At 42.9% G+C, this 18499-nt stretch overlaps 1 protein-coding gene across 1 annotated transcript in view; it reads right to left on the bottom strand.

Annotated features, from left to right (window-relative positions):
- The window catches only part of usp31 (ubiquitin specific peptidase 31), a 108163-nt gene that overhangs the window by 15718 nt on the left and 73946 nt on the right, over window positions 1-18499 (bottom strand). The window contains exons 6-12 of the mRNA XM_080206586.1: window positions 10308-10437; window positions 9803-9983; window positions 7543-7654; window positions 5624-5721; window positions 2266-2343; window positions 1643-1772; window positions 1119-1238 (exon numbers count right to left, since the gene is read on the bottom strand). Coding sequence (XP_080062712.1) covers window positions 1119-1238; window positions 1643-1772; window positions 2266-2343; window positions 5624-5721; window positions 7543-7654; window positions 9803-9983; window positions 10308-10437 — 849 coding nt within the window. The remainder of the gene's footprint in view (window positions 1-1118; window positions 1239-1642; window positions 1773-2265; window positions 2344-5623; window positions 5722-7542; window positions 7655-9802; window positions 9984-10307; window positions 10438-18499) is intronic.

Below are 18499 nucleotides of genomic sequence, written 5' to 3'. Positions count from 1 at the left end.
CCTCACCAATGCCCTATACAGCCGCAGCAAGACCTCCCTACTTTTATATTCAATCCCCCTTGCTATGAAGGCCAGCATCCCATTCGCCTTCCTGACCACCTGCTGCACCTGCAGGCTGGGTTTTTGCGACTCATGCACAAGGACCCCGAGGTCCCTCTGCACCGTCGCCTGCTGCAGTTTTTCGCCACATAAGTAATAGTCCTTCCTACCATTATTCCTACCAAAGTGGACAAACATCCAGTGACTTCACCATCAAATCATATGATCAGCTCTTAAAGCAATCATGCAACTACTTAAATATATAGCATCACTGATGCATAGAAAATATCAAATTTACTCTATATAGGACACCCATCCTGACCAAAACATCACAAACAAAAATCACATATCAGAAGGGTTTGAATATAAAAGTAGGGAGGTCTTGCTGCAGCTATATAGGGCATTGGTGAGGCCGCAGCTGGAGTACTGTGTGCAGTTTTGGGCGCCGCACCTGCGCAAAGATATTTTGGCCTTGGAGAGAGTGCAGAGGAGGTTTACTAGGCTGATGCCGGAGTTGAGGGGGTTGAGCTATGAGGAGAGGCTGAATAAACTAGGCTTGTACTTGTTAGAGTTTAGAAGAATGAGGGGAGATCTCATTGAGACATGTAAGATGATGAATGGGATGGATAGGATAGAGGTGGAGAGACTCTTCCCGCTCAAAAAAGACAGTAGGACTAGGGGGCACAGCCTCAAGATGGGGGGGGGGGTTTTAGAACGGAGTTAAGGAAGAATTTCTTCACTCAAAGGGTGGTGAATCTCTGGAATTCTCTGCCCGTTGAAGTGGTGGAGGCTGCCTCGCTAAATATTTTTAAGAAGCAGGTTGATGGGTTTTTGATAAGCGAGGGGATTAAGGGTTATGGGGAGAGGGCGGGAATGTGGAACTGAGCCACGACAGATCAGCCATGATCTTATTGAATGGCGGGGCAGGCTCGAAGGGCTAGATGGCCTAATCCTGCTCCTATTTCTTATGTTCTTATTATGTTCTTATGCCTGATATCCCTCTCCCTCATGACAACTTGAATGGAATCAGAAGCAAGGACTGTGCTTTTGCTTTCCCCACCCTCCTTTAAAGTACTCACCTGTTTAAAGCGTTTTAGATGGATGATGAGAACATCAGGAAGTGTCCATAAGCTCAGCTTGATGCTGCCCTGTTGGAGCTGCTTACAATGTGGGCAGCGCCAGGCATCATCTGGTGCTAGCTGCCAAACAAAAGACAGTCGGAAAAGGCACTAACAAAAATCAAGAATTTAAAGACAAGATAGGAGCATAGGCACAGATCATTCAGCTGCTCTAACCTTTTACAATCAATCATATTCTGTCTGAATGCAAAAAATCAGCAATTATACCAATTATAAAACCTACAATTTGTTTTTGGTCACAGCACTACAAGGCTGTTTTGGTGAAAAGAGGTTCTTCAATTGACAGAACCTTGCTAATACTTGCCAACACAGACAACCCACAGAAATTTACCATGTGTCCGCTTGAACGTTTCTGTATTTTAAAAGCACTGTGTAAGACATCCATGCCCCACCCAAATGCACACTTTGCAGTCACACACTTGCTAGTATTTTTTTTCCAGAGCTGGTGCCCTGTCTGTATTTACCTGTTCTTCTTTGGTGTAGAGATGAAAACACTGGGATAAGCTATAGGTCTGAGGTTGGTGATGAAGCTGCTGCTGTTGGCGAACACTCTCTGAGTCTGGCACATATTCATCCTCAGCGCTCCCAAACAAACTGCAAACCAATCAGGGAACTTTAAATTTGGACACCAAAAACACAAAAGTATTTTTTTTGCACATCATTCAGAAATGTTTTAGAATGCACCCCTTCCCCCTCTTCAGCACTCTCCCAATTAAGCCTTGGAACTTCATACCACCTACTGAATGGGAATGTAACAGGACAATCAGCAGCTAATTTTCATCAGCTTGCATCCACTCAAGTATAAGTGTCTTTCTTGCAACTTACTTGCAGTCACTCCTCCATGCAGGGGACAACATATTGGAAGTGGTCTTCCTCTGCCCACCACCCCCCCCCCCCCGCCCCCCCCTGCCCCCCCCCCCATTCAACCCACACGTGCACACACACACACCCACCCCAATTGAAAAAAAAAATCTACCATGGCATCCTGACTGGATTAGATTGCTGGTCTGCGTTAACACATAGGAAGCCATGAAGGGATGTGAAAAGAAAAAACAGCTTACATTTACACTAAGTTTGCAATGCTTACTATTCTTTTGTGTCTCTGTCCCACTCTACAATAATCTTAATGTGCTGGGGTCCACCAGGTCTGCAGGATTTCCACGCTCTGAAATAGGATACATTCAGTTTAAGTCACATCAAATGGACATACTTTCAGAAGGAAATTGCACAGTTATCTTAAACGGAAGAGTTGTAGGGTTATGGAAAGAAGACAGGAAAATGGCACTTTTCGATAGCTCATTTTGGAGAGCCAGTATGGACACAATGGGTCGAAACTCCCCTTCTGCACTGTAACAATTCTGTGGTTTTGGTCCTGGTTTCACTAGTGAAATCTCAAGAACAGCCTGCATTTAAATAATGCCTTTAACTAAAGCTGACGTAATCCAAGCAATGAGTAGGTTTGTTTTTTTTAAAAATAGTTTCAGTAGTACAGGTCCAATGTCCAAAATCCAGCACCCCAGGACTGAGATCATGTCGGATTTGGAATTATCTGACTGTGGAACAAGCAGCTTGTATAGATGATTGATTTCCCCTCTCCCATCTCATTGCAGAACTGGTAGTATCCGTAAAGAGAGAAAGCAAAGACAGCACTTTAAGTCCTTTTGGCTCTTCACCAAAATTTCAGTTCCAAAGACTCAAAACATTGGCTCTGCTTTCTCTTCTTATAGATGCTGCTGGACCTCCTGAGTTTCTTCTGGCAGCCTCTGTTCTTATTTCAGATTCCAGCATCTACAGTATTTTATTTAATTCATTGTAGAACTGTTCAGATGCAAATTACTGTCAAACATTGGATAAAAGCAAATTACTGCAGATGCTGTAATCTGAAACCAACTAAGCTTTGACAAAGGGTCATCTGGACTCAAAACGTCAGCTCTTTTCTCTCCTTAGAGATGATGCCAGATCTGCTAAGGTTTTCCAACGGTTTCTCTTTTGGTCTCTACCGTCAAACATTAATAGGGTGCAACAATCATTCTCAAAACTAAAAACGCAGCTGTGACAGGCTCTGAACAAGCAGACGAGCGAGGAGATGCTGCATGTGGAACAGAAATGCAGCTCGCTGTGAAGACTGCACTGTGACTGCTGCAACCAGCTCATCGAGAACATCCTGCCATATTCTTTCACCAGTGCATTGCACAAACTTCTCAGCTGATGCAGACTTCATAGAAACCTCACTCCCAACCTGTCTGACATTGCAGAATCTCTCAACTGGTGCAATTTACAGAGAGAGAACGCTCACAGATACTAGGAGAGCACACTGAATTTATATTAAGTCTGAGGTGCTGAGACCAATTGTATCATTCCTGTAGCAATTCCTTCCCAGATCAGCTGATTTAACAAAGACTGAGAATTGAACCTAAAATTACAGAAACAGAAAGAAAGAGCAGGTGGAGGCCATTTGGCCCTTTGAACCTGTTTATTAACTAAATGCCTTAACCAACTGAAGCACTGGAATCAGCCAGAGAAAAATGCCCAGTTTTTGGACAGGATAATTTTGGATAATGTACCTGTATACACTGCCTGAAAGCTGATTCCACACAAATTTCATTAAAATCAACACAGGCTGAATACATGGGTGGAGTACATACCAAGCATCATAACCAAGGTAGGATGTGACAGAGTACAATAATGGGCCTTACAAGGGTAGGGTGTCCAAGAGAAAGAATTATTTGGAGATTTTTAAAAATCTATTGCACAAGGAGCTGTACATTTTTTTACTACTTAAATTTTAAAGTGAACATTTGCTGATGAGACTGTAAGAAACATAAGAACATAAGAAATAGGAGCAGGAGTAGGCCATCTAGCCCTTCGAGCCTGCCCCGCCATTCAATAAGATCATGGCTGATCTGTCGCTGCTCAGTTCCACTTTCCCACTTTCTCCCCATAACCCTTAATCCCCTCTCTTATCAAAAACCCATCAACCCGCGTCTTAAAAATATTGAGCGAGGCAGCCTCCACCACTTCAACGGGCAGAGAATTCCAGAGATTCACCACCCTTTGAGTGAAGAAGTTCCTCCTCAACTCCGTTCTAAACCGCCCCCCCTTTTATCTTGAGGCTGTGCCCCCTAGTCCTACTGTCTTTTTTGAGCGGGAAGAGTCTCTCCACCTCTATCCTATCCATCCCATTCATCATCTTATATGTCTCAATGAGATCTCCCCTCATTCTTCTAAACTCTAACGAGTACAAGCCCAGTTTATTCAGCCTCTCCTCATAGCTCAACCCCCTCAACTCCGGTATCAGCCTAGTAAACCTCTTCTGCACTCCCTCCAAGGCCAAAATATCTTTGCGCAGGTGCGGCGCCCAAAACTGCACACAGTGCTCCAGCTGCGGCCTCACCAATGCCCTATACAGCTGCAGCAAGACCTCCCTACTTTTATATTCAATCCCCCTCGCTATGAAGGCCAGCATCCCATTCGCCTTCCTGACCACCTGCTGCACCTGCAAGCTGGGTTTTTGCGACTCATGCACAAGGACCCCGAGGTCCCTCTGCACCGTCGCCTGCTGCAGTTTTTCGCCACGTAAGTAATAGTCCTTCCTACCATTCTTCCTACCAAAGTGGACCACCTCACACTTGCCAACATTAAATTCCATTTGCCATTTCCTGGCCCATTCGCCCAGCCTATCTAGATCCTTCTGCAGACTCTCCACACCCTCCGCACAATTTGCCATTCCCCCAATCTTGGTGTCATCAGCAAATTTCGACACCCTACACTCGGTTCCCTCCTCCAGATCATCTATATAAATGGTAAAAAGCTGAGGCCCCAGCACCGACCCCTGGGGCACTCCACTCGTCACCATCCGCCAATCCGAATAGCACCCGTTGACCCCCACTCTCTGCCTCCTATTTGACAACCAATCCTCTATCCACGCTAACACCCTACCCCCAACTCCATGTCCCTCGACCTTCTGCAATAACCTCTCGTGAGGCACTTTGTCAAACGCCTTCTGAAAATCTAGAAAGACCACATCCACCGGCTCTCCTCTATCCACCGCCCTAGACACATCCTCATAGAACTCCAGTAAATTTGTCAGACACGACTTCCCTTTAATGAAACCGTGCTGCGTCCGCTCTATCAAGCAATTCCCTTCAAGATGCCTCGCAATTTCCTCCTTAATGACAGATTCCAACATTTTACCTACCACAGACGTTAAACTAACCGGCCTATAATTCCCCGCCTTTTGCCTGGCACCCTTCTTAAACAGCGGCGTAACATTAGCCGTTTTCCAATCATCCGGCACTTCCCCGGAATCCAGCGACGTCTGGAAAATAACCACCAAGGCATCCACTAAACAAACTCAATCTCACTCCAACTACAGCTCATTATGTTCCTGCTCTGGATCTGATCCGTCTAACAAAACAAGAAACAAATACCAAATAAGGAACTACCTTTCTGCTGCTAATTGGCACAAGGGATATTCTTCCTGGGGTGAAAGGTATGACTTTCCCATGCCACCTCCGAGCACTCGCAAACTAAAAGGACCAACCTAGGGAAAGAGCAAAGAGAATGTAAAAAACATGAGGGCTCCAGCTCTTCACATGACTTTCAACAAGACAGCAAGGAGTCAGTAAAATCTCTCAGCAAGTTAGACAGCATCAGGACAGCAGGATTATGTTCCACAACAGCTAGCAATGCTGCCTCAGTGCCAAACTCTCTGGATTTCTTTCCGGAGTTAGGCACACAGTTGCTCCACAATGCTACATCTGCACCCACCATTCCTCCATATTTCTATATTGCAATTATATGATATCACACATCAAATTCAATTGAAGGTGCAGGTGGGCAAGTGTCTTTTTGGGTCACTGTCTCTGTGGAGTTTGCACCTTCTGCCCCCCATCTGTGTGGGTTTCCTCCGGGTGCTCCAGTTTTCTCCCATAGTCTGAAAGACATGCTGGTTAGGTGCATGAACGATGCTAAATTCTCCCTCAGTGTACCTGAACAGGCACTGGAATATGGCAACAAGGGGATTTTCCACAGTAATTTCATTGCAGTGTTAATGTAAGCCTGCTTGTGACACTAATAAATAAATTTAAACGTTAAATCTGTATCTTTTTCATGTTCTTTGCCTCCACATTTTCCCAACTCTTCAGTTTCAAATTCCTAGTCTTCACAATCTTTCTTCAATCTGAAACTTGATGCAGCTGCATTTAGTTTACCCCTCCAGAAAGTATCTACAGCTCCATCTTCCAAACACTGCCCCCATCACAACACATGTTCAAGAACATCAGGAATATCTCCCTTCACTAACATATCTCTTTGCCTCTCTGAAGAACCTCTTGGCATCAATCCTAAATTTGCCTATTGGTATTTTGAATTTCTGCCTCCTTTTCTTGAATGCTACAGTTCAGTTTTAAATTTTCAATCTAGTTTGCTATCATATACAATCTAGGGTTCTTGTCCAGGCACCATCTTCCAAACTCAACTGCCCAAGTCTTTCCAACCTTCCCTTATAACTCAGTATTATGGTACTAATCTAACTCCTAAATCTCCACAGTATAGAATGGCACTATGGATAAAGGGCACCAACTAACAAGGGGGTCTGTTATACAAGTTAAAAGGAATGCATATTCAAATCTAACAGCAGCAAAACTGAAGCCTTTTAAAACAGATTGACTTAACTGCAGATTAACTTATTCTGGCTAACACACCTTCTCAACACTTCTTGACTGAGACCTACCATGCAATTTTTACCTTTAACGTAACGTGGAGAAAAAAAAGCAGCAACCGAGACATTTTTATACGTGCCTAAGGGTGACATAGATATAGCAACAAGATCTAAACATCAAAACATTGCCAACCAATCTCACTAATGCTTTCATTGTCGATATTTCAATTACTAAAGAGTGTCATTAAATGTTTAAAAATGCCAAGTTATTGGTACACATCAATTCCTCCATTTGACTGAATTGTAATGAAAGGCACACTGCTTGCTTAATTATTAAACTTAAAAAGTTTGAAAAGTGGTCTGGTTTCTCACACTGGAATTTTCACAAAATTCCCAAACTCTCTGGATTTCTTTCCAGAGTTAGGCACACAGTTGCTCCACAATGCTATATCTGTACCCACCACTCCCCAACATTTCTGTGTTGCAATTATATATCACACATCAAATTCAATTGAAGCTGCAGGTGGGCAAGTGTCTTTTTATCCTCTTTCTCTCATATCTGAAATGATTAAATGCTCCACAAGAAAGATTGATTGACAATACAAAGCTGATCTTGGATCCTGTGCTGGTGCTGCTACTTCACCTGGAGTGTTCTTTTAAAAGGCAACTCTCTAGGTGATGGGGACCCAGCAGCCCCCTTACCTCAGTGAACATCCCTGGTCTGAATAAATGTCGCATCTTTTCCAAGATATCTTTTTGCAGTCCTTCCCATGTTATTTTACGATCCAAACAGAGTACAAAGGGATGACCAAACCTAGAAAACATATGTCAATAGGGAGTTGGGAGCAGGAGAAACAGCTGAAAACATAATCTGACATTTAATGACAAAGTTTCAAGGACTCATTGAAAAGTCAGTGCAAAATCTTAACCCTAACTTTTATCCGTCTAAGAGACTAACCTGTAACCAGACTTCATTTTGTGTTAACCTGTTCATTGGATTAGTTAATTAAGGCACAGAGGTTGGTTTTATTAATCATTTTGCCAAGATTACAGAATTAGAATTCTGAATTAATGAAATGAGTTTGTGTGTTTACAGGAAATGGCTGGAAAAGCCTGCATGGCACCAACATGCCACAAAAAGTGGACATTAGCCTCTGCGCTCGGTCCCACAGCATCCACAAAGAACCAGAAAATTTCTGCATCGGTTGGCAATTATATGTTTTGTCTTAGAAAAAATATTGAACACAGGTAAAAGCAATATTTAACGCAGGACTAGGTGATAAGAGAACTGATAAATTAAAATGGATTATAGTCATATTAGCTGAATCTAACCTTGTCAGGTAAAGACCCTTTTAGCTTAATTTTACTGATGGTATTGGCCACGCTTCACAACAGTTGATACCAAAATTATTTCCAGATCAACTCTGATGGAGGCAGGAGCAGATCACTGCTGTCTCTGAATTGATCCAACTAAATGCCCAACCTCACATCACCACATGGTGCATTTCATTCAAAAAAAACACAAAGTGTCCTAATCCAACTCATCACCATCCCCCAATCACTCACCCACTCCATCCATCTGATCTCAACTTAAACTTATATAGAGCAGCAACTACACCAATAGTCACCCCCAAACAGCTGAAGGATTTGGGAGCTTACAGTCACTGCCAGGAAAAGAGTTGGCTTTACACTACTGTAGTATTACAGTTTATGATTTAGATCACACTGGAAATGAAGCAATAGGAACACAATTAGCATACATCAATTGAACTTTGAAGGACATATATTCAATGCCAAAACAAGAGGTTGCTCAATACTGCCATTCAGTGTAAACCAAACATTACTCATTCTCTTGTTGAGCATAACTCATTTTATCAAGCAGTTATAATAACACAAATATTGCTGAAGATAGAGATACGTCACTGATTTTTTATTTTGCATTCATCCACACAAACACAAGAATGCCAAATTTCAAATCACAACAATTTATACTACAGGAGAAAAGGATGCTGACTGGTTGGCAAGTTGACTATGGCTGAGGCATTGCCATGGAGAAAGCAATGGGGAATTATAGGCTTCCCATGCAACCAAGGATTCAAAAAAAGTTGTAAGGCTTGAACATATTCCTTTTGTTGACAAAGAGCTCCCTGCACATGAATGTATGTTCTTTCTATTGAGTGCAAATGAGCTGCATTACAAGCAAGATTGATTATCTTAAACTGTTTGATAACATAACTATTAACACACTCAGCAAAAATTGCATTTGTTTTGGGCTGTGCAAGCGCAGGCTGGTTAAGTATGGTCTGGACTCTGCCTATTACAATAGTCGGAGGAACATGTTCAAGCGTAAGTAGTCTATAGTTTACCCATTGCTTTCTCCACTGCAATGCCTTAGACAATCAGAGTTGAAAAGCCAACCAATCACCACCCCTTTTTCCTGTGGTATAAATGGTGAAAATTTAAAATTTAGCATTCATGCATTTGTCCTAATGTGTGCAAGCTGAAAATCTACAGTAACATGTCTCTATTTTCATCAATATTAAAGTTCTATACCACATGACTATATAATATTTGACAGTCAGGCTGCTCTCGGAAACCAACAATGGGCATTTGGCAAAAGCAAACAGAATCATGGAAACCGATAGTGCCCAAAATGCGAGTTTTTTAAAAAATACTGAATCCTGTGTAATAGAAACAGAATGGGATTCACTCAGCTCATTGTTAACCAGTAACTGATTATTTAATGAGGCTCTTTTCAGATTCAAAGTAACTCCAGAATATTGCAGTGCAAGATGAAGTTATGCACGTGTTCTCATTGGTATGACATATTCAAACAACTGCACAACAATTCCATCCCTAAAACTACTACCCTACAGCTCAGTGACAAGTTAGTAGAAATATTCAACTACTTATAAATTTAAAATAAATCAACATTTCAGTTTGCAGTCCTAAGATAACTTACCTTTTTGCCTGCTGTCCAGAGCAGCATTGGTTGCACACCAGCAGCATCCATTTCTCATGCCCCAAACCCTTGTTGTACACTCTCTCCAGTTTGATCTGTTTCACTCCTCCATGGGGGTAAACTGCGGACCTATGATCAGTGCTGAACTTCAAGTTATTTTGGTTTATGTTTGTAAGCATGGCTGAGAACAAATACAAAAACAGAGGATTAGAAACATGATCTGATAAATTCCAAGACAGCTGTTAATTATCAAAAAAAAAATCTGTGAAAGAGAGATTGATCATAGAATGGAAGCATGCTATTTCAGCCAAGGAGCTCCTGAGCAAAAAAGATTCAACCAAAACATTATCCATGAAAAATGATCAATTACTTCTCAACTACCTATTTAACAGAGCTTGCCTAGAAACGTATACAGTCACATTACAATATAAATAGTCCAACCAACTGAAGCTTTACAAAATCAAGCTGTAAGGTCCTGTGATTTAATTCTTGAACACAAGCATACCTCTTTGACCAATATAGACATCAGGTATCTCAAAAGCATAGATACAGTCATTTTCATGAATAGTGTCCAGGGCATCACCATCACTGAAAGTGCGATGGAATCCATCATAATAAATTTCAGTTAGAACAATCTGAAACAAAAAAGAGTTAATGAATGAAGACACAATATTTGAATCATTGAAACAACTTGCTCAGTGACGCATGGCACAGTAGCCCTCAGTGACAAATTATATACAATAAGCCCGAGTATATTCAAGTTGAATGGTTCAGGATTTGCCTCTGAAGACCTGGATTGCATTGCTGCACAAGCTGATGGAATGAAAGTCTCGTCTCAGCCAGACGATAATGGCTACCATTCCTGCCAAGTGTGGTGTGCAGGGTCCCTGCTCAAACCCTGGGAGAAATAGGCAAGAGTTATCATGCAATAGACAAGAATAGATAAAGAAGAAAGTCCAAAAGAGCAGTGAAAAGATGACCAAATTCAAAACAGCAAGTCTAAATGTCAGTAGCCTGACAGGGAGAGCAGTGAAGGAACTGACCTGAGGGTAAGAAAGAAAATACAAATCAAGGGTCTCCAGGAAACAACAGAAGGGCAGCGAGTGGGGGGGGGGGGGGGGGGGGGTCCAGTCAGTTTAGAACAGCGTTGAGGAGGAACAACTTCTCTCAGAGGGTAGTGAATCTCTGGAATTCTCTGCCCGTTGAAGCGGTGGAAGCTACCTCATTGAATGTGTTAGAAGTCACAGGTAGATAGCTTTCTGATTGATAAGGGAATTAAGGGTTATGGGAAGTAGGTGGATAAGTGGAACTGAACCACTTTCAGATCAGCCATGATCTTATTGAATGGCAGGGCAGGCTCGAAAGGCTAGATGGCCTACTCCTGCTCCTATTTCTTATTTTATGTTCTTAAAGCAAGAGAAATTGTTAGTGGATATAAATAAACCTTACCACCAGGATAGGAAAGCAAATAATGTTGGAATAGTATTAAACAAGGAAATAAAGGATGAGGTATTGGCAATGAACAGAATCAGTGACAAAATAATCAATGCAAAGCTAGAAATCAGGGTGAAATGTGAATCATGGTTAGTTATTTTGCACCACAGAGCAGCTGTGGACCACAGGAGAAAGAATAATTTTGGGAGCAGATGGCTAACACGATTCAAACAATACCAAGCAGTGACCTAATTAATTGGACACGTGAGAGAGAAAGAAAGGGATTATCAAAAATATTTTGGTACCAATACTCGAACAAAAGGTTGCAAAACTACCGAGAAATTAAACTGTTATATAGTTGGGGTGATGAGAACATGATTTGAGTATATGAAGAGCTCGAAAATAGCACAGGGGTATGAAGATCAGAGACCAAAAATCTAATTATATGGACTGTCAGTTTGAGACTAAGGAAGAGATTAAAGTAAAGATTACAGGTGAAGACTTGGAGAAAGTGAGTAGTTTCAAGTTTCTGGGTCAACGGTGGCAGAAAATGGAAGTATAGAAATTAAATGACAGATTGGCCCCGGGTGTGGTAATTTGAAGAAGTGCACAGGCATGCTATGTCATGGAGAAGTATCAATGAAACTGAAAGGAAGAATCTATAAGATAATTGAGACTGACCCTGCTATACAGTTTGGAAACTTGAACAACATCAAAAAGAGTGAAACAATGATCGATACTGATGAGATGCAGATGCTGAGATGGACGTGCGGAGTAATGAGAAAGGGTAAGATCAGAAACCAGCAGTTTTTTGGGGGGTGCACATGCATGTGGACCAATGCATGCATGCATCTATTATGCAGCCAATGCAGAGAGACATCAGCCTCTTATTGGATAAGCATTTTTCAAACTTTATACATCAGCCTGGCCTACCACAGAACCCTGGATATATACAATGAGGAAAGCAGTTTGGGAAATCCTGACCTAAAGGACGTGTTCATTTTTCTTTTCTTGGGTTTTAATAATCACTGCCATTGTCTTGAAAGCAATTAATAGTGATTCTTGTTGGCAAGGCAGGATACAAGGGACATCCTTTGATGGGCTCAATAATTCACCCCACTCATTCATCACTGCTCAATATTTAAAACATGGTTGGGGGGTGCAGTGTCTAAAATAGAGATTTCTTTTTCAGCTTAGTGAATGGTAAGAAACCCCTCAAAGAAAAAAATCTGGGTAAAGGGAAGAAGCAGCTTTGAGTGTATGGGGTACATACTATTATTGAAACAAGCATAATCTTTTTATCTATTCTTTTCCCCTTCTCTCTCCCCAAAGAAAAACAATGACTATGTGAAGAAATAAAACGTTGGAAATGGTTACAGATGAATTTCTGGCATTTTGTCAGCTAGAAATGTAATGCCAAACATCAGAGTTTCTTGCCCTCTAGTGATAAGATTTAACACTGCTTTCAACTGTCAGTTTACAAAATACTGCAGTCTGCTCTCACTATCCAATTGGCTGTTATTCAGGAACAGCCTCTCCATCCAGCCCATCCATAATCCAATCTACGGTCCATACCGTGATCTTGCACATTGCCTGGATGTACTGAAGTGAAGGCACAGCAAACAATGCTACAGCGGTGCTAACAGAACAACAACAGGGATACAATCTGGAAAATCCATATCAGAGTGACAACAGGGCGGAAGTAGGAGGAACAAAATGAGTAAACAAGTACAAATGCTGCAATATCAGAAACTGTTGTTGGGGGAAAATTAGGATTTTACACAATTACTGTGCATTCATGCCAATCTATGCTTTAAAAAAAAGATTTACATTTATACAGCACTTTTCATATCTCAAAGCACTTTACAGCTAAGGAAGTACTAATGTAGGAAACACAGCAGACAATTTGCACACAGTAAGATTGCACAATAGCAATATGTCAATGAACAGATAACTGTTCTTTTGCGATGTTGATTGAAGGACTAGCTCACCAGGGATTACTCTTCTGCTCTTCAAAACGGTGCCATTAGATCTTTTAGACCCATTCAACCAGATGGGTTCTTGGTTTATGACCTCATATGAAAGACAGTTAGTGTAGCAATCACTCAATACTATACTAGTGTGTCAACATAGCTTTGTGCTCAGACATGGGACTTAAACCTGGAACATTAAAATGGAAGTGCCAAATATGCTGCCCACTGAGACCAATTATTAGGCCACTGAAATACTGTGCTCCAGCTTGCACAGGATGTTTAATGTAACAAATAGGTCCCTAAACATTTCACAATGGCGTTGCCAAAGAAGGAAAGTGCTTTTAAAATGTAGGAAGAGATGCAACAAGATATACAGGTATAGGAAGAAAACGGCAAAGTTCAAAGATTGAGACTCCGAAAAGTAGGAGTGGGAGGGAGAGCCAGACTACACTGTGAGTAAGTCACAGAATACTACAGTGCAGAAGAGATCCTTTGGCACATTGAGTCTGCACTGACGCAGGAAGTGCCCTGACCTGCCACCTAATCCCACGTGCCTGCACTTGACCCATAGCATCCTGCTTCCACCACCCTCCCAGGCAGTTTATTCCAGACCATCACCACCCTGAGCAAAAAAGATTTTCCTCAAATCCCTTCTAAACCTCCCATCCCTCACTTTTAACTTGTGTCCTCTCATAACTGCATCTTCAACGAAGAGGAACAGCTGCTCCCTGTCCATTCTGTCCATGCCCCTCAATCTTGAGCCCCTTAATCAGGTCACCCCTCAGTCTTCTCACCAATGAAAACAACCCAAGCTTATCCAACCTCTCTTCATAACTTAAATGTTCCATCCCAGGCAGCATCCTGGTAAATCTCCTCTGCAGCCCCTCCAGTGCAATCACATCCTTCCTATAATGTGGCGACCAGAACTGCACACAGTATTCCAGCTACGGTCTCACTAAAGTTCTATACAACTCCATCATGACCTCTCTGCTTCTGTAATCTATATTCAACAGATAAAGGCAAATGTGCTATATGCCTTTTTCACCACCCTATTAACCTGCCTTTCCATCTTCAGAGATTTATGGACAAACACACCACAGTCCCTTTGTTCTTCAGAACTTCCCATGGTCAGATCTTTCATAGTATACTTCCTTGTCAAATTACTCCTTCCAAAGTGTCTCACCTCACACTTTTCAGGGTTAAACTCCATCTGTCACTTATCCACCCATTTGCCCATCTCATCAATATCTTCTTGTAACCCAAGACACTCAACCTCACTGTTAACCACCTGGCCAATCTTTGTGTCATCAGCAAACTTACTGATCCTAACTCCCATAGTCATCCATGTCATTTATATAAATGATGAACAACAGGGGGCCCAGCACAGATCCCTGAGGTACGCCACTGGTCACTGGCCTTCAGTCACTATAGCAACTAGCTGTCATCATCCTGTGTCTCCTACCACTAAGCCAATTATGAATCCACGTAATCAGATCACCTTGTATCCCACGTGCATTAGCTTTCTTAGTAAGTCTCCCATTTGTCGAAGGCTTTGCTGAAATCCATGTAACCGCACTACTCTCATCCACACACTTGGTTGCACGCTCAAAAAATTCAATCGAATTTGTTAGGTATGATCTCCCTCTGACAAAACCATGCTGACCATCTCGGATCAAACTTTGCCCCTCCAAATGGAGATAGATGCTCTCCTTCAAAATCTTCTCCAGGAGTTTCCCAACCATAGACATGAGACTCAGTGGTCTGTAGTTCCCTGGCTTGTCTGTCTACAACCTTTCTTAGTGGGACCACATTAACTGTTCTCCTGTCCTCCAGCACTTCCCTGGTGGCCAGGGAGCAATTAAAAATTTGGCTCAGAGTCCCTGCAATTTCCTTCCTTGCCTCCCACAACAGCCTGGTACACAATTCATCCGGACCTGGACATTTGTCCACTTTTAAGCCTGCCAATACCTCCATTACCTTGTCACTCTCTACGATAATTTTCTCTAGAGCCTCACAGTCTCTCTTCCCAAGTTCCATAACTACCTCTTCATTCTCATGGGTGAAGTCACAAAAGCAGAGGGTCCTAAGCTCTGCCTGACACAGAATGCAATTTATCTAGAACTGAGGCACCCTTACCCTGTCCCATTCAATCATGATGTGCAGTTGCCGACGTTGGACTGGGGTAGACACAGTAAGTAGCCTCACAACACCAGGTTAAAGTCCCAGGTTTATTTGGTAGCATGAGCTTTCAGAGCGTTGCCCCGATGAAGGAGCAGCGCTCCGAAAGCTTGAGCTACCAAATAAACCTGTTGGACTTTAACCTGGTGTTGTGAGTCTACTTACTGTGCTACTCTATCATGATTATCCTTGTCCTTAGTCCTCTGCTAATCCTCTTTTTCCTCAACAAGGAATTCAAATTCCTCAACTCTGTGGGCCAAATTGGCCTTCTGTGTTGTACTATTGTGCAATCCTTTCCTAATCTACAATTCCCTGTATCCCACCCTTTTTCCATCGATGGATGAACAATCAGAAGAGATGTGCTACACTCAGGGCCAAGAAGGAAAGTGTTAGATTTATATGGTGCCTTCGACAATGGATAACAGAGACTTGCATAGACAAAGGTAACAGCCATTTTACACTTTGCAAGATCTCACAGAAAGCAATGAAACAAATGACCAATTGATGAGTTTTCGTTACTGGTTAATAAAAAAATATTGGCCAAGTCACAAGCAGAATTTCTTGCTCTCCTTTTGTACCACAGAAAAGAGAAGGCTGTGGAATAGCCTCATAGGGGCTTAAATGATGAAGTAGTTGTTAGGGTAAAGGGAAAGATGAAGTTGTGGGGGGAGTCCAAAACTAAGAGTCACAAATAGAAGATAGTCATTAATAAACTCAGTGAGAAAGGTCATAATCCAGAAACTGGTTAGAATTAGGAACATTCTTCCACATGGAGTAGCTAGTACCAATACTATTTAATGAAAAGCTACATGAATTTGAAGGAAAGACGGAGATTGAGGGGAGACACGATAGAGGTATATAAGATACTGAAGGGAATAGATAGAGTCAATAGTGAGAGGCTGCTCCCTAGACTGGGGACAATTACGAGAGGTCATGATCTAAGGGTGAGGGGGGAGAAGTATAATTTGGATGTGAGAGGAAGGTTCTTCACGCAGAGGGTCGTGGGGGTATGGAACGCGCTACCGAGTAGGGTGGTGGAGGCAGGAACGTTGGACTTGTTTAAGGTTTACTTAGATAAACACATGAGCGAAACAAGGATGGAGGGTTATGGTAGGGGGTATTAAATAGGGTCAGAGCCTCAGGACGACACCAGAAATGCAGACTTATATGTTAACGTTTTTGTCTTTTTATTCCGCAGGTGGAGGTCCACCTTGTTGTCAAACAAGGGGCATGCACACGGTGGGTTGTGCGTGGGCTGCTCTTGGAGGTTCCGGGAGTGGCCTAGTATTTCGTGCCGGTATGTGTGCTTGATCCTGGACCGGTAGATGGGCGCCGCAACAGCTCAGTGACTAGCACTGCTAGCTGTGCAGATACATGGATTTGGGCCTGTGTCTGTGGGAGTTTGTGCATTCTCCCTGTGGTTGCGTGGGTTTCCTCCAGGCGCTCCGGTTTCCTCCCACACCCCAAAGGTGAGCTCTTAGGCTGATTGGTGTACCAAATTGACACTATTCTCCCCTGAATCTGGCGAAGTTAGGGGTTCCACTCGCAGACACGCAGGGCAGGGTAGGTGTGGGAGGATGCAGTGGTGCGGGCTCGTTGGGCCAAAGGGCCCGTTTCCCGTGCTGGGTTGTTCTTTGTTCTTGTTTTGATTAAAAGAGGGCTATGTTAATGGTGCTGGATGAGGAGCGATGAGAGGAGATTCATAAGAAGCATAAAGACTAGCATAAACTAGTGGGCCAAATGGCTTGTAGACTGAAGAATGAAGAGTTCCCAAATCTCTGCTCTGCGAGTAATGCCACTGAATCAACAGGTATAGAAAGACCTTGATTAAATATATCATATAAATGACACATCCCTAATTGCTGATATTACATAATCCAAGTGAAAGGCTGAACTCCCAATCTTCTGACACAGGAATGAGGTCTGCCAACCAAATCTGCCAAAGTGCAGCATTTATGACAATTCAGATATAATAAAATGACCGCAGCAATTTAAGGACATTGCATTCATGACCTTAGGACTGTTTCTGTCCTGTTTCTTTCAGATTGCTGAAATCCTGACCTCTATTTCCTCAAAGGATACAGTCAACAAATACATCATAACTCCACCATCTTCAAGTACCAAGGTAAGGGGGCATGGAGTGGGGGGTAGGGTGTTAGCGTGGATAGAGGATTGGTTGTCAAATAGGAGGCAGAGAGTGGGGGTTAATGGGTGCTATTCGGATTAGCGGTTGGTGACTAGTGGAGTGCCCCAGGGGTCGGTGCTGGGGCCTCAGCTATTTACCGTTTATATAGATGATCTGGAGGAGGGAACCGAGTGTATGGTGTCGAAATTTGCTGATGACACCAAGATTGGGGGAACGGCAAATTGCGCGGAGGGTGTGGAGAGTCTGCAGAAGGATCTAGATAGGCTGGGCAAATGGGCCAGGAAATGGCAAATGGAATTTAATGCTGGTAAGTGCGAGGTGGTCCACTTTGGTAGGAATAATGGTAGGAAGGACTATTACTTACGGGGCGAAAAACTGCAGCAGGCGACGGTGCAGAGGGACCTCGGGGTCCTTGTGCATGAGTCGCAAAAACCCAGCCTGCAGGTGCAGCAGGTGGTCAGGAAGGCGAATGGGATGCTGGCCTTCATAGCGAGGGGGATTGAATATAAAAGTAGGGAGGTCTTGCTGCAGCTGTATAGGGCATTGGTGAGGCCGCAGCTGGAGTACTGTGTGCAGTTTTGGGCGCCGCACCTGTGCAAGGATATTTTGGCCCTGGAGGGAGTGCAGAGGAGGTTTACTAGGCTGATACCGGAGTTGAGGGGATTGAGCTATGAGGAGAGGCTGAATAAACTAGGCTTGTACTCATTAGAGTTTAGAAGAATGAGAGGAGATCTCATTGAGACGTATAAGATAATGAATGGGATGGATAGGATAGAGGTGGAGAGACTCTTCCCGCTCAAAAAAGACAGTAGGACTAGGGGGCACAGCCTCAAGATAAAGGGGAGGCGGTTTAGAACGGAGTTGAGGAGGAACTTCTTCACTCAAAGGGTGGTGAATCTCTGGAATTCTCTGCCCGTTGAAGTGGTGGAGGCTGCCTCGCTAAATATTTTTAAGAAGCGGGTTGAT

This window comes from Carcharhinus amblyrhynchos, chromosome 18 (genome assembly GCF_965287045.1).
Source record: "Carcharhinus amblyrhynchos chromosome 18, sCarAmb.v2.hapA, whole genome shotgun sequence".
Lineage (NCBI taxonomy): Eukaryota > Metazoa > Chordata > Chondrichthyes > Carcharhiniformes > Carcharhinidae > Carcharhinus > Carcharhinus amblyrhynchos.
The sequence above is the reverse complement of the archived record's forward strand: the minus strand, read 5'-3'. Positions and strand labels throughout refer to the sequence as shown.